The sequence below is a fragment of the Rattus norvegicus genome, chromosome 3, assembly GCF_036323735.1.
Source record: "Rattus norvegicus strain BN/NHsdMcwi chromosome 3, GRCr8, whole genome shotgun sequence".
NCBI lineage: Eukaryota > Metazoa > Chordata > Mammalia > Rodentia > Muridae > Rattus > Rattus norvegicus.
The window spans coordinates 173,275,937-173,292,447 of NC_086021.1; the positions used below are offsets into that span (position 1 = coordinate 173,275,937).

The window sequence follows — 16,511 nt, forward strand, 5'->3', positions numbered from 1 at the left end:
GCTTGAGGACTGGGGGTTGTGGCTGGGAGTGCTAAGAGGCCTTCTACAGGAGACTAGACTGATGCTCTGTAGGTGAAGGCCTTCTCCATGACTCCCCATGGCAGATCTTGATGAAAGGGGGCAGTCCATGGTTCTAAACAGTTTATTGTCACGGTAGAAATGGATGTGTAAAACCATACCCCACCTCTCAGGGTGGGCCTGAGATTAAATACCTTTTGCAGGGAGGAATGTCTGGGAAGTTAAGCTTATTGGCAACACCCTCCAGGCCTCTTGGTACCTCATAGCGTGGAGACCCTGTTTTGAGCCTATTTGACTGTGGTCACACTTCCTTTCCTATTGTCTTGGTTTGAGATGTTAGGTACCTGACAGGGGCTTCTACTGTCCCTTCAGGGTCTCCGGGGCTTCAAGCCTTTGTCTTGACCTTACCAGGTTTCCTCTCACGGTCCAACATCCCGCAGCCACCCCCACTTTTTTTGGTTCTTTTTTTCGGAGCTGGGGACCGAACCCAGGGCCTTGCGCTTCCTAGGTAAGCGCTCTACCGCTGAGCTAAATCCCCAGCCCCGCCACCCCCACTTTTACATCTGTGGCTCCACACACGGTGGAAGAGAGTAGCTGAGGCTTAGCATCCCACGGGGATCCACAAGGAAACTCCAGAGCACAGGGCTCCATCAGCACTAGGACAACCAAGGCCTTGCCCCGAGCCCTCTCATTCAAAAGACGAGCAACCTGTTAGCCAGAGATGGGAGTGGACCGCTCCATCAACACACACCTAATTCCTGAGCAGTTTCCTCGGATTGCTTCATGTGAGTCTGAGAAAGGATCAGCGTTTGCCTCACTTGCCCCTCCCAGTCTTCGACAGCGAAGCGGGATGGGCGTGGCTTCAACGCGAATCCTTCATACTGTCTTCTAAGCCCCTGGGAAAAGGGGGATTGTGTAGGGGCTGTTGATATTTTTGGGATTCTGGCACATTCTTGATAGCTTTATTTTGGTGGAAAATTTCTGTGGGCTACATTTCCCCCAATTACAAATTGTACATAACTGTTGACGACATGCTAGCCTAGTAGGGATGATTTCATAGACATTCTCCCGTGTGCTGAAGTGTTTTCTAAACACCACAGGTTCTGATGTCAAGTCCATGTGATCTGCTCTTTACTGGAAGAAGTGCAGGTTCCTTATCTTTCATTTTCGTGAATAAAGACGTGATAAAAATTCCACTATGTAGTTTTGGAGTCACAGCTCAGATGCTTTTTCAACTGTTATTTAAATGGAAATGTTGAGTCAAAGAACATAATAAATTTCTTCAGGCTGCAGATATACCTGGTCAATATTCATTTCAGAAGTCAAAAAGAACACCTGTCGGGCATAGACATCTGCCCATTCTCCCTGCTCAGTCCTTCTGTCCTTGGGAGAGCCAAAGCCTCCTGCCCCAGCTCTTTAATTCTGGTCAGTTGACACAGTGTATTTCTCCTGACACAGGTGAAGGGGCTGGGTCCACATGAAACCCACAAGATTCCTTTCTTGCCCCTCACCCACCCATCCTTCCGTCTGAGTCCTAGGCAGAGAAAGCCCCGCTCACAAGAACTCCGGAGTTCTATTGCTGCTCCTCATGGCCAGATCCTTCCTGGACACACCCAACACAGGATATTAAAAAAAATCATAAATAAAACTCCTACTAATGGGAAGTTTCTCATCTGAATTGTCGTCCTCGGAATATTGGTGGGAATAAATATTTCTCATATGCTTCCATGGGCTATATTTTCCCCCTTTGTGAATGATTTGTTTTTATATTTTATTAAATTTTGTTGGATGTCTTCTTATTTTCATTTTTGAGCTACACTATTGTAATATATATGCATGTATGTATATATATGTATATATACATATATATTGAAGCCAGTTATATCATTAGGATGTACATGAGTGGTAAGAGGTAAGAGAGCAGTTTGTTGGATCTGTTTTTGAATTTTAGTATTACTGAGTTTTACTTGAACTTTGATAAATCCCAGCTATTCTTCTGTAAGAGAGACAGAGATGATACGTATCTTATAAGCTGGTTTTGAGAACCGAATTCATTTGATAAATGATAACGATTATTCTAAGTCTCTATTCCAAGTGAATCTTTCTTTTCTGGGGGGAGGACTTGTACCAAAGATTTAATTTTTAGGGTGATCAAGTCACTGGTTTCACTTATATTTGCTTCATTTATTTGGATATCATTCAGTTACACAAATGAAAAGATTTCACTGTGAGAGTTCCTTACATGTATATAATGTACTTTGATAATGTGTTGCCACTTCTTTCTTTTAAAAAAAGGTGGGGTTGGGGATTTAGCTCAGTGGTAGAGCGCTTGCCTAGGAAGCACAAGGCCCTGGGTTCGGTCCCCAGCTCCGAAAAAAAGAACCAAAAAAAAAAAAGGTTTATTTATTTTTATTTCATGTATATGCAGGTTTTGCTGGCGTGAATGTAATTCATATGAACACAATGCCTGAGGAGGTCAGAAGAGGACACAGGATTCCCTGGAACTGGAGTTACAGGAGGTTGTGATCCACAACGTAGGGACTCGAAGCTGACTTGAACCCGGGTCTTCTGTATGAACAGGTGCTCTAACTGCTGAGCCATCTCTTCAGACCCAATAATTCAAGTTTCTGGTATTGATTAGCAATCAGAACCTTGTTTAAAAAAACTTCAAGTCATATATGTCATAGAGTGTTGTGATAAAATATCCCGACAAGAAGCAGCTTATGGGAGAAAAGCTTGATTTTTAGCTCACAGTTCCAGTTGACAGTCCATTGTGGGGCAGTCAAGGCATCCATGTGGAAAAGTCAGGGTAGATGTGTGACGCTATATTTGCAGTCAGGAACAGAAGGAAACACATGTGTGCTTTGCTTCCTGGTGCTCAGCTTTATTTCTCCACTCTTACACAGTCCAGGATTCACTGCATAAGGAATAGTGCCGCCCACAGTGGGCTGGGTCTTCTTCCCATATCAGTAATGTAAATAAGACAACTGGCCATAAACATATCCACATGTCAGCCTTACGTAGTAGATAATCACTCCATCACTGAGACGACTCAGATGATTCTAGGTTGTGTCAGATTGACAAGTGAAGTTTACCGTTACAACCATGCTGTTGTTGGGATTTTTTTTTTTGTTCTTTTTTTCATTATTTCTCCTCCTCTTCCTCCTCTTCCTCCTCCTCCCTTTTCTCCTCCTCCCCTGCCTCCTCCCCTTCCTCTTCTTCCTCTTTTTTCTCCCCTTACTTCTCATCTTCTTCCTCCTCCCTTTCATCCTCCTCCTCCTCCTCTTCCTCTTCCTTCTCCTCTTCTCTGACAAGGTTTCTCTGTATAACTGTTGCTGCTCTGGAATTGGCTCCGTAGGATTATAGCTTGTGCCCCACACTCCTTTATTGTTCATCCAGCACTGCTGTAAAATGTTACAGCTTCATGGTGTTTAAATGACTTCTGGTATCCATGAATTTTGCTAGTTTACATTGTTACCTTTTACATAGCAGTCTTTCACTGCCCCATAGGAGCCGGACAATGATTTTTTGTTAAGTTAAAAAAAACCCCAACCCATTGTTTGCTGTAACAATTTTTACCACCACTTCAAAAACATAGAAAAGAACAGCAACCCTTTTTGTGAAGCTCTGTGCATTCCAAACTCAACAGGAACATTTTACATTTCTTCTTGTACACATCCAAACCATTTTCTTTTAATTTCAAAGAATTTTTAAGTAAGCCCAACATATCCTATAGTCTACTTTTAGATATTTTTGTATGGATCATTTAGGTTGAGTGTGGGGATGCGCTCCTACCTAAGGTGTGCAGCTAGCAGGATCCGAGTTACGGGTTAGCCTGGGCTACATAGCAAAACCCTCTATCAACTCTGAAAGGGAAGAATCCAATTTATCATTGTCACACTTAGTCATCTGCCTCTGCATTTGCGTTCTATTTTCCTTATGGTTCTAAAAATGACTTTGTGGGGCTGGAGACATGGCTCGGCAGTTAAGAGCTCATACTGTCCTTACAGAGGACCCACGTTTGATCGCCATCCTCCATGCTGGGTGTTTTGTAACCTCTTTTAACTCCAGACCCAGAAGATCTGATAGCCTCTTCTGTCCTTCATGGGTATCTGCATTTACACACAAACACCTCTACACACACACACACACACACACACACACACACACACACACAGAGAGAGAGAGAGAGAGGGGGGGGGGAGAGAGAGAGAGAGACATAATTAAAGGTACATCCTTTTTCCCTTTATTCTAGGATAGACATTTTAGCTCATTTCTGCCCCCACCCCTTTTGTTATTTCTGCTTGAGCAAACATGACTGTCTAGTGTGGCTGATAGCCCTTCCTTGTGGTGTCTTTCAGCCTCCTTCATCACTTGAGGAGTGGTCTACGCCTGGCTTACCCATGCTTAATGTTGTTCAGACAGACTGAAGTATTTCAGCCAGGATACCTCGATCCTCCCTCTCCTTCTTCCCTCCTTTCAAAAATAACCCACTGAATCAATTAGTGTGGGGTACCATCCACTGGGGCACTGGCAATCCCCCATGGGCCATACCACTGAGGAAAGCTGACTTTGCTCCCTCTAGTGGCCATCAACTAAAATGGCTCCTCAACTAAGGATTTGTGCAGGTCTTGTGCTGGCTACAACAGTTGCTGTGTGAGCTCGTGAGTACTGCAGCCCTGTCATGTACACAAGACATTATTTGCGGCAATCTCCCAGGGTCTCTGGCTTTTCCTTGATGTTCTCTGAGCTTGGTGGTAGTGGTGGTGAGTGTTATGGGATGCAAGTGTCTCATTTAGGGATAAACAATTCACAACTCCAGGGTCACTTTGTTCTATGCTCTTTGGCCCACTGTAAGGGCATATCTTTTTAAAAAAAATCGCATCATGGACAGACTTATCCTGTTTATTCAGATCTTTAAAAATGTCATTTAATAAAGTTTTATAGTTTTTTTCCCCAAAAAATTTATGTATATTTCCAGAAGCATTTATGTGTGTATGCACACACACTCATATACATGCATATATATGTATATATGTGCACATATATATATGTATGTATATACACATATATAATGTTGAACAAGGACTTTTAAACTATTAAGTTGTGTTAGTCTACTTGGACCAATGTAACAAATTACCACAGACTGAGTGGCCTATAAACAATATTTATTTCTCAGAGTTCTGGAAGCTGGGAAGTCCAAGATCAAGGTGCCCAGGGATTCAGTATCTAGAAAGGCCTGGTTCTGTTTTTTTGTACCTTCTTGCTGTGTCCTTACATAGTGGATGCAGTGCTCTGAGGCCTTTTTTATGAGGTATCACACCTCACTCCTGAGGGCTCCATCTACGAAAGAGGGAAGAGAACCTGCTGAAGAGGAAGCTTATGCTGGGGTCAGGCTGGATGGGTAGGCTGTTCCTTCCTTTGCAAACAAGGACTCTGGGACCAGGTTTCCTATGGTTGTGCCCGTTTCTTCCATACTTTAAGCCTGTGGACCCCTTGGGGCGGTTGCTAGGTTACAGCAAGTTCTAGAGGAGGAAAAGACCATGGGGAGAGCAGTCCTGGGAGGAGGTAAAGCCAAGAGGCTCTCTCCTGACTGCTTGGTGGACGCCTTCACCTTTGTACAGAGGAGAAATTCAGTGTCATTGATCTCTGAGATCCCGTAAGCTCATAACCATCTTTAACTGCCTCTCTGCTCCAAGAACCGCTCCCCCATGCTCTCAGAGATCGAGACAGGGAAGTGGCAGGGCCGTGAGCGGCAGTGGGGGCTACTTACTGTTCCCAGCTGTCTTTCACCGGCTGCACACATTTGAAGCCACAGTGCCAGTAGCAACAAATCTTCTGATCCTTACAGTCGTTGTCATTGTGACACTGGGGATCCTCTCCCCTGATGCAGCGGACATTGTCCGGCGGGCAAACTCCTTTTTCTTTATTTGGTGGAAGAAGGCACAAGGTGAGGGGGTGGGGGGGAAAGGCCCCATCCCTCTCTATCATCTGGGCGCTCCCATCCCATCCCCAGCCGTAGCCAGCTCACCATTTTCAGCGCCTTTGACTCCACCTCCAGTTACCAGAGTAGAGGAAATGAGGAGCACTGTGAGGACCAAGATACTGTTTGGCCACATGCTGATGTGAGGCTGAGGCTGGTTCTGAGGCCGAGGCTGAGGCTGAGGCTGGTGCTGGTGCTGGTGCTGAGGCTGCGGCTGGCTTTCTACTGGTTCTGCTGGGCGTGGAAATGGGCGGGGCTGAAGGTTTGCTGATGACAGGGAAGCCTGAGGTTTCCAAGCCCTGTCAGAAATGTCCACCATTTTGAGGGAGGGACTTGGGGTCCCTCCAAGATCTCCTGTGAGATCCTCTGTTTGCGCAAGAAGTCTCTCCTGAGGCCAGGTTGCCACCGAGACTGTATTATCTTAGGGGAGGAGGAAGGCAGCACCAAGGGTACTCAAGGACACACAGGCTGGCAGTGAGTGGCGGGACCCATTTTCTTCAGATCTGATGTTCACTATCGAGCCCTCTTTCTGTGTGTCCCCCTCTATACAGAGGCCTTCGCTTCTTCCTGTCGTATCTGGACTGGTCCCCAGTCTTCTTCTCACCCCAAGGAAGGCTCTGCCACACCCAGTTCAAAACTCTGTCCTTATGTGATCCAAACTGCGCCACCCTAGAACTTTGATTATTTTACAGTCTACTTTTAATGACGGTTCTTAAATGTTTTAACCTCCCTTCTAGCCCATCACCCACGAGAGGTAGGGGTAAAGAAAGGGTACTGGGGAAGCGGACCTGTTTAGAAAGGGTTCTTGGGAGCGAATCCTATCTGCATTGTCAGGAAATCAGCGGTTCAGTTCACGGGGGTCACCAGCAGCAGTTCAGTCCTCTCCCAAACTCTTCATGGATACACCAGCAGGCAAGTTCGGTAGAGTCCGGATAGCAAACACAGAGCAGCAGCGGGGGCGCTCCCTAGCAGAGACGGCCAGGCCTCAGCCTTGGAGGAGGACCAGGAGTAACAAAAGGAGTTCTCTGCTGTGTTTCTCTCAGCGAAGCAAAGGTTAGCGAAGATCAGAAAAGGTGCATGACCACCAAGCGTTTAGCTATGCAAGCAAGCCAAGCTCCTCCCATTGCCGGTTGAGTCCTCCTCATACTCCCTCCAAACATCATGTGTCCTCCGTTGGTCTTACTCACCTCAGCGTTTGTCTGTCTCAGGACATGTGTCTGTCTCAGCTGACACCGCTCTGCCAATCAGCCTGAGTCCGCTGAGGCAGCCAGAAGCTGAAACAAGCCACAACAAATGCCACCGGAAGTTTTTTCCGCTGCGTTTTCTCTCTATGGAGTCCCGACAAATGGAGCTCAACTACACAATATAAGATGGACCAGGGGCTGGGGATTTAGCTCAGTGGTAGAGCGCTTACCTAGGAAGCACAAGGCCCTGGGTTCGGTCCCCAGCTCCGAAAAAAAGAACCAAAAAAAAAAAAAAAAAAAAAAGATGGACCAATACCTGTGTGTCATCAGCAAAGACTCTTTCATCACGTGTCCTTTCTCCCGTGTCTGCTTCAGCAGAGTGTTTCTACGTGAGCCTGCCTTAGCCTTTCACCTGTGTGCACTTCAAGAAAATACTCCTTCACATCTTACCCAGCAAAACACCGTCCAACCCAACTGACTTTCCAAAGAACCCTTAAGTTTCCCCTTCATTACCCTAGCACACCATAGGTGGAAGCAGACCTAGGCCCCTCACTAGTTGTGTGACTGAAGGCTTTTCCTTCCTAAAATTCACTGTCCTCATTCATAAAATGGGTTTCCCTATTTTATCCCATTGACAGGAATTATGTTTATTTCCTGAAATGCAGCCCCCCAACCCATTCAGCATCTCCAGCTCTCACATCTTGGATTCCCGGTGGCCTCCCTTCCCTTCAGAATTAGAACTCCATTACAGACTCCTGGATTGAGGAACTTTTGAGAAGGAAGCCTACTGGAGAGGACAAAGAAATAAAAGGTTAACAAAAAGAAAAGACGAGAAAAGAGAGTGCTTTTGAGGAAGTCCTTTCTTCCACCAGCATTTCCCCAAGGTCAGCCCAGGATTCCTTACTCATGGTTGGGCTACCGTGCCTAAAATGTACCTCTCTGCCTCAGCTGCTGTGAGCCAGTTTCCTTGAATTTGCTACCTGGAGTTTCGAGTAAGGTTTGAATTTGAGAATGGGGTGAGTCTACTTCCTGGAGTATAAAAGAGACTGATTTGAGATCAACTAAAGAGAGGGAGGATCCTTCCATCTGGCTCCCTACTGGGCTGTGAGTCTTGGCTCCCTAGTCCGTTTGTCCCAGAACTGAAGTCTGGTGACTTGCTGAGCAAATCCATGATGTCGGTGTCTGCTGGCTGCTCCCGTCTCCTTATTATTATTCCTAATGATGGTGGTTTGAACAGGCTTGACCCAGGGAGTGGCACTATTAGGAGATATGGCCTTGTGGGAAGAAGTGTGCCACTGTAGGGGTGGGCTTTGAGACCCTTTTCCTAGCCACCTGGAAGACAGGCCTCTCCTGGCTGCAGAACTCTTGGCTCCTCCAGCACCATGTCTGCCCTTACGCGGCCATGCTTCCTGCCATGATGGTAATGGACTGAAGCTCTGAAAGTGTAAGCCAGCCCCAGTTAAGTTGTCTTTTACGAGTTGCCTTGGTCATGGGGTCTCTTCACAGCAGTGGAAACCCTAACTAAGACACTAACTTTCAAAGTACGCAGAAAAACATTAAAAACCAGGTCGGTGGTACTCATATACACTCAGATACCTATGTTGGAATGAACGACTAGTAACAGCGTGGGGTATCTAGATCAGTGGTTGTTGAAACATTTAAAACGAATGGCCGGCAAAACCATCCAATGGAAAAAAGATAGCATTTTCAGCAAATGGTGCTGGTTCAACTGGAGGTCAACATGCAGAAGAATGCAGATCGAGCCATGCTTATCACCCTGTACAAAGCTTAAGTCCAAGTGGATCAAGGACCTCCACATCAAACCAGACACACTCAAACTAATAGAAGAAAAACTAGGGAAGCATCTGGAACACATGGGCACTTGAAAAAATTTCCTGAACAAAACACCAATGGCTTATGCTCTAAGATCAAGAATCGACAAATGGGATCTCATAAAACTGCAAAGCTTCTGTAAGGCAAAGGACACTGTGGTTAGGACAAAACGGCAACCAACAGATTGGGAAAAGATCTTTACCAATCCTACAACAGATAGAGGCCTTATATCCAAAATATACAAAGAACTCAAGAAGTTAGACCGCAGGGAGACAAATAACCCTATTAAAAAATGGGGTTCAGAGCTAAACAAAGAATTCACAGCTGAGGAATGCCGAATGGCTGAGAAACACCTAAATAAATGTTCAACATCTTTAGTCATAAGGGAAATGCAAATCAAAACAACCCTGAGATTTCACCTCACACCAGTGAGAATGGCTAAGATCAAAAACTCAGGTGACAGCAGATGCTGGCGAGGATGTGGAGAAAGAGGAACACTCCTCCATTGTTGGTGGGATTGCAGACTGGTAAAACCATTCTGGAAATCAGTCTGGAGGTTCCTCAGAAAATTGGACATTGAACTGCCTGAGGATCCAGCTATACCTCTCTTGGGCATATACCCAAAAGATGCCTCAACATATAAAAGAGACACGTGCTCCACTATGTTCATCGCAGCCTTATTTATAATAGCCAGAAACTGGAAAGAACCCAGATGCCCTTCAACAGGGGAATGGATACAAAAAATGTGGTACATCTACACAATGGAATATTACTCAGCTATCAAAAACAACGAGATTATGAAATTCGTAGGCAAATGGTTGGAACTGGAAAATATCATCCTGAGTGAGCTAACCAAATCACAGAAAGACATACATGGTATGCACTCATTGATAAGTGGCTATTAGCCCAAATGCTTGAATTACCCTAGATCCCTAGAACAAACGAAACTCAAGACGGATGATCAAAATGTGAATGCTTCACTCCTTCTTTAAATGAGGAAAAAGAACACCCTTGGCAGGGAAGGGAGAGGCAAAGATTAAAACAGAGACTGAAGGAACACCCATTCAGAGCCTGCCCCACATGTGGCCCATACATATACAGCCACCCAATTAGACAAGATGGATGAAGCAAAGAAGTGCAGACTGACAGGAGCCGGATGTAAATCGCTCCTGAGAGACACAGCCAGAAAACAGCAAATACAGAGGCGAATGCCAACAGCAAACCACTGAACTGAGAATAGGACCCCCGTTGAAGGAATCAGAGAAAGAACTGGAAGAGCTTGAAGGGGCTCGAGACCCCATATGTACAACAATGTCAAGCAACCAGAGCTTCCAGGGACTAAGTCACTACCTAAAGACTATACATGGACTGACCCTGGACTCTGACCTCATAGGTAGCAATGAATATCCTAGTAAGAGCACCAGTGGAAGGGGAAGCCCTGGGTCCTGCTAAGACTGAACCCCCAGTGGACTAGACTGTGGGGGGGAGGGCGGCAATGGGGGGAGGGTTGGGAGGGGAACACCCATAAGGAAGGGGAGGAGGGAGGGGGGTGTTTGCCCGGATACCGGGAAAGGGAATAACACTCGAAATATATATAAAAAATACTCAAGTTAATAAAAAAAAAAAAAAACAAGAAAACGAATGGCCGGACATATTCCTCTAGGCTTAACAATATACACTATGCAAATTTTATAATGAAAGTACCCAACATACAAAACGGTGATCATATCTTAGGAAGCCGGTGATAAATGCTACGGGGACCAATACTATATATTTGCTTTTCTCTCTCCAAGGTATATTTGTAGCTAACTTTTGATGCAATTTCTTAAAAAGAAAAAAAAAACAACAAACAAGCAAACACCAGCCCAAGTTTACTATGGAGCAAGTTGCACAGAGAAAAGAACGCAAGTAAAGCCTTTACCCTTCGAAAACTGCAGCTCTAAGCCTAGATTTTATAAAGGCATTTTTTTTTTTGTAGTTGTTTTTGTTTCTTGAGACAGGGTTTCTCTACAGAGCCCTGCCTCTTCTGGGTATTTGCTATGTAAACCAGGCTGGCCTTGAACTCATAGAGATCCCTTGCTTCTGCCTCCCAAGTGCTGATATTAAAGGTGTACACCTCCATGCCGAGCATCTTATAATAACTTAGTAGAGCATGGTGAAGCCTAACAGATCAGAACTAACAGGCCACTGCTGCTCTAAGAGGTTGCCCTCTGCCTCAGACTTTCTGCTAATCATTCTCATGTTTTTACTTCCTTATGTTTACGTCCTTGGTGGACGTGGATGTTGTCAAACCCTGTGTCTTCTGAGGCTTGGATGGATGGTCACAAGGTGGAGTGAAGGCACTCTTGGGACTACATGTTACATCAGAGGTCATCTTCCTCTCTCTAGGTAACTCTCTGGTCTTGGTTTGAAAGAGCGATCTGCATTTGTCACTCTGACCGTTCCTCCCATTTTTGTGGAAGTGAGGTGACTCTAAATGGAACTGGGAAGCTGGGCACGGAGGTGCAGGCTTACACTCAGGAGGTAGAGGGAGGAAGCTCAGTGGTTGGAGGCTAGCCTGGACTACATAGTGAGACCCCTCCCATCTAACACTATCAGAAGCAACAATGCTCCTTGACGCCCCCCTCCCCAATCAAAAGGAGCATATTCTGTGTGCGTGGCCCTCCCGACACAGCCTAGCACATTCTGTGTGCATGGAACACATTTTTGTAGTTACAGCTAAATAATACTTTAGTTTTGTGTATAGCATTCTGGAAAAAGCAAAGTGGCCAGAACAGAGACGGTGTCCCCTGGACCAGTGGTGCTCAGGGGACGAGAGGAGAATGCTACTATAACGGAAAACAAAACCCCCAAACCAAAAAAGTGGCGGAGACGTTCTAGGAAAGCACTGTTGTATCCTGGTTGTGTTTCTCACCACACAAATCTATGTGTTGGCTAAAATTTATACCACTAGACAGAAAATAAATGCATTTTACTGAATATACATGTTAGTCAAGGTCCTCCAGAGGCACAAACAAAACCAGTAGATTTTGGGGGTGGGGCTTTAAGGAGGTGGCTCATGTGGCTGTAGGGGGCACGGCAAGTGCAGGGGTTGTGGGGTCAGGATCACAAGTGAACAGTTTAGCTAAGATCAGATGTCGAGCTGTTGGATTAGAAGTGTGTGGGGTGGGGCTGGGGATTTAGCTCAGTGGTAGAGGGCTTGCCTAGCAAGCACAAGGCCCTGGGTTCGGTCCCCAGCTCCGAAAAAAAGAAAAAAAAAAAAAAGAAGTGTGTGGGGGGATGGGCTGGAAACCCAGATAGGAATTATGTCTTGAGAATTCTTTACTCTTCCAGAAACTTCCATCGTCCTCATAATGTTCTTAATTGATTGGATGAGGCCTATTCACACTGTAGTGGGATTCTCTTTTCTGCGTCTTTCCAGTTTCTGACCCCACTCAGGCTCTCTCTCATGCACAAAGGCTAGTAGTGTATGTGTGGTGGGGTGTGTGTGTGTCCCTACTTGTGTGTGTGTGTGTGTGTGTGTAAGTATGTGTTGAGGGAGCAGAGATAAAGTGTTAGGGAGGGAAGAAAGGGACGTCAGCCTCCAGAAGACACTTGGGTCAGCTCCTCCTGCCCACTGCTGCTTACCCCAATATCAACTGAACTTTCTCTCTCTCTCACACACATACCCTTGAGCTGAAAGGTTTTCAGGTGAAGTGTTCTGAGAGCCTGAAATAAACAACTGTGAAGAAGACAAGAAGAATGGACGGTGTTAAAGAGAGCTTGGGAGACCCTCCCAAGAAGGGAGTTGTGACTGGAGGTTTCCACGCTGTGTTAGGAAAATGGTTGCAATGGGCTTAGTCTACTTGAGGTATTCAGGTCAGCTTTTCCTTCGGCCGAGGGGAGGGACTGACTGGTTTCAAAATGACTGGTCTCTATAAGAAAGTCCAAGGGTGTGACATTATTTACTGTAATTACTTCAACTCAGGCATGTTAAGGAATAGTTTATATATTTGGGAAAGGCCATATTATATGTCATTTTAGTCAAAGAGAGGATAATTCTGGAAAATTCTATCTACAGCCAATCCTAGGGATGACATCCCCACCTCCGAAATGGGTTCGCTGTGTGCCAAGCATACTGGTAGGAAGGGTTTTGTTCCTGGAATTCGGGAAGGCTGCCCAGTTTGCTGAAGTGAGCAGAAAGTCTTCACAGGGTGAGGTAACTTGTCCCCATTTAATAGTAATTATTTATTGGCTCACAGTGTCATTGTGCTAGTGACTACAGCAGCTGTAATTCAACAACAAAAATCACCTTGCTGTGCTGTACTTCATATGGCAGGCAGTCCAATAAAAACCCACATTTACTGCTCTGGAGTTTAAAGTGCCCATGTCCTATCAGCAAGGAGAAAGAATAACTCTTTGGACAGCTTCCTTCCCGCAGAGAAGAGCTGACATTGACACACAGCAGAGGACTGTTGGGGTTTCTTTTATTTTTAAGAAAGTATTATTTTATTCCTGTGTTTTGCCAGCATCTACATCTTTGCACCATGTGCGTGTCTGGTGCCTGAGGAGTCCCAGAAGAGGACACTGGATCCCCTGGAGCTGGGCTTACAGATCATTGTGAGCCACCCCGTGAATGCAGGGAATAGAACCTGGGACCTCTGGAGGAGCTGCCGCTGCTCTTAACCACCGTGCTATTTCTCCACATCCTCTTCTATCTTTGTCAGTCAATGTTACCATCAAACGGAGATGAGACCCAGTTTCACTAAGAACACTAAGCCCAATGCTCCCATCAGGTGTAAATGACTAAATCTGTACATAAAACTTTACACCTTGTGATGGTTAGATCACAAAGTAGGCGCCCCGAGATGGCGGTGCAGACCTAAGACGGCTCCCTGAGCCTACCTGGGGCAGATGGCCACGAGTAAATAGAAACTTAACCACCAGCATTTCTCAGAAACCCTGTGACTCAGGGATTTTGGCTTTCAGATAACTGCAATTTCCAAGGTCCCCCTCCCCTAAATGGCCACCTACCACAGGCAAAAGGACATTTGATACTCATAAAGTGGCCTCATTGCAATCAGGCACAGACCCTTTCCAGTAGGCTTGACCTGGGGATCTTGTTCTATCCAAGATAGGAAAAAAAAAATGTGAGAGGGAAGGATCTGCTCTTAAGCCTTCAGAAGCCCTGCAAAGCCTACCCGTTCTCCTGGCCGGGCTGCTTGCTGTTCACTACCTTTGTGAGACAGCTCAGCAGTTGTTTCTCCAATAAACTTTTTCTTCCCCCGTGCACAGAGTTGTCTTGCTACACTTGCTCACGGTGACTGTGCGACTATTGTGAGGCAACTGAAAACATGGCGTTGACAGATGGGTTCCCTCAAACTTTACCCCCTTGCACTTGTTAACAAAAAATTTAGTAGGCTGTGGGGAACCATGGAGTTGGCTGGGCCTAGCTGCCTGAGAGGCGCGTGTGTCATAGGTTTTTCAGGTTAAGAGTCTACTACTCTTGGGACGCAACGTGCCTTCCAGTTTCCGAGAGACTGAGGCACTTCCTCAGGCACCAAAGCATCCTGTGCTTCACCGTATGTTCTCTTGGAAGTCAAGGAGGCACGGAAGCTTGGCAGAACACCTGGTCTTGGACATTAGTCTGTGTACCCCGTATAACCCGCAAAGGTCACCGTCTCCTGGGAGCGACAGCTGTACTGATCCTGGTAATTGCCATTCTACTGCCTAAAATGTCTGATTGCTCCCGATAAAGCTGTCACAGCCTCTGCTGTGCTATAGCCCGCTCCAACCAATCCCAATTTAATCCCTCACGGCCATATTGGGTGACCTTGTCCAGTAAGTAAGCACAGACACTTACAGGTGGCACCAAGAACAGGGGCCTAAAATATAGGAATTAAAAAAAAGAAAGAAAGAGGGGCTGGGGATTTAGCTCAGTGGTAGAGCGCTTGCCTGGGAAGTGCAAGGCCCTGGGTTCGGTCCCCAGCTCCGAAAAAAAGAACCAAAAAAAAAAAAAAAAAAAAAAGAAAGAAAGAAAAATGGGGAAACAGGTTAAAAGCAGAGGGACTCCTGAGAATTGTGTATACAAGTACAATGAGGCAGAAGGGCAAAAGGATGGGACACGCAGGGCCAGAGACAGCAAAGCTGCTGGAGAAAAGAGTTAAACCAGGCACCATCAGTTCACCGAAATCCTGGAGTTCATCATTAGTGAACGTTAGCTTCTTTCCCTGATGAGGGATCTCTGGATCCCAGAACTTGGTCTGCGTTGGGGAGAACAATTCAGGGAGAATTAGATGCCAGGGAGACCAGAAAGAAAACTTCCTAATGATGCTTTCCAGCTTTGAAGAGAAATAAAAAGAGTGATAGATAAAAGTACCACAGTTAAAAATTAAAAATATGGGTGATCAGGAGAAAGCAGAATACTGGAAATAAAAAAAAAAAGTGGAAGTCATATTATCTAGCGCCTCTCTGTGTGCCGAGGTTGAGGGGTTTCTTCCTCATTGCTGATCTCGCTCCTGGACCTCCAGCTCCAACTCCCTCTGCTCCCAACCCTGCCCACCAAGCGCAGGTCCTGACAACATGGAAACTTTTTTTTTTGTTACTTTGCTTCATTTATTTCTGAGGTTGTTGGGGAGGTTTCTCACACTCTATGAGGGAATTAACTCCTTTTTGATTCAGGGTACAGGTCTCCATGGATCCCCAGAGGTGGGAAAAGATGTGGAAGGATTTTCTCTTTTATCGTTGAATAAAATGCCTGATCCTAATAACTGCGGGCAAACAGTTAGAAACTATATACCTATCTCTTTAAGACTCTAAGGCTCTTAAGTGGGCTTGTGCTCAGTAAACACCAATTGCTCCTTCCTTTTGCATGGTCTGTTTTGGGGGAAGATTTCCTTCTCTCTGACTGGAGAATTTTAGCAAAAAAATCTTACTTGTAGTGACTATTCACTATGGAAGACAGATTATTCAGAAAGATGTCAGGACCCAAGCTATAAGAAATCAACAAAATAGGGTGTCCACAAATTTGCAAAATGTTAACAGAAGAAGGCATGTAAAGCGATGCTCTATGAGAGATCAGGTATCCTGCTGTGGCTTATGGGAAATCGGTGCTTTGGGCTTTGCAAAAACAGCATGAGTGACTAGGTTCTAAAAAAGAAAAAGACAGAGGAACTCTCTAAGATTAGACAGGGTCTGGATGAGCTGTTTTTCGCCTTTGTAGGAAGTCAATCTCCTGATGGTTGATAGAGAGGCAGGGATATCTACTGTTAAACAACTGACATGTCAAACAGCCACAGCATAGCAGACTGCCATGGTTCTTTTAGGGGGGAAAAAGGGAGATATTAATGATTACATCTGCCTCTGTGATGCTATACTCAAATGCCTTTCCAAGTTGGACATATTGTGAGGTAGGGACCCTTTAAGTGGTATGACCTGGTGGCAGTTGATTAGACCAGATGAGTAACACCTTCAGAAACAGTCAATGTGTATCTGGCAGAACTGGAATTATTCCT

The 16,511-nt window shown here is 45.5% G+C and overlaps 1 protein-coding gene and 1 long non-coding RNA gene across 3 annotated transcripts; one reads left to right on the forward strand and one right to left on the reverse strand.

Moving 5' to 3' along the window:
* Positions 1-4,907: 4,907 nt before the first annotated feature.
* Wfdc12 (WAP four-disulfide core domain 12) lies at positions 4,908-6,231 on the reverse strand. The gene is made up of 3 exons (NM_001413026.1): positions 6,050-6,231; positions 5,792-5,936; positions 4,908-5,361 (listed from the first exon to the last, which is right to left on the reverse strand). Exons 1-3 carry the CDS (start codon positions 6,135-6,137, stop codon positions 5,343-5,345), a joined length of 252 nt encoding a protein of 83 aa, NP_001399955.1. The 5' UTR covers positions 6,138-6,231; the 3' UTR covers positions 4,908-5,342.
* Positions 5,110-14,289, forward strand: LOC108350520 (uncharacterized). 2 transcript variants are annotated; one of them, XR_001837363.3, is made up of 4 exons: positions 5,110-5,677; positions 11,326-11,406; positions 13,079-13,216; positions 13,527-14,289. It is a non-coding gene; the product is annotated as an uncharacterized LOC108350520 (long non-coding RNA). The 2 variants fall into 2 exon arrangements; XR_010065044.1 differs by lacking the exon at positions 11,326-11,406 and having other exon boundaries at positions 5,110-5,968.
* Positions 14,290-16,511: the final 2,222 nt, after the last annotated feature.

Bases quoted from the DNA above. Each gene is read 5' to 3' on its own strand.
- Wfdc12 (NM_001413026.1), bottom strand. From the start codon at position 6,137: ATGTGGCCAAACAGTATCTTGGTCCTCACAGTGCTCCTCATTTCCTCT. The intron at 5,937-6,049 runs GTGAGCTGGCTA...ATAAAGAAAAAG, and splicing joins AGTCAAAGGCGCTGAAAATG to GAGTTTGCCCGCCGGACAAT.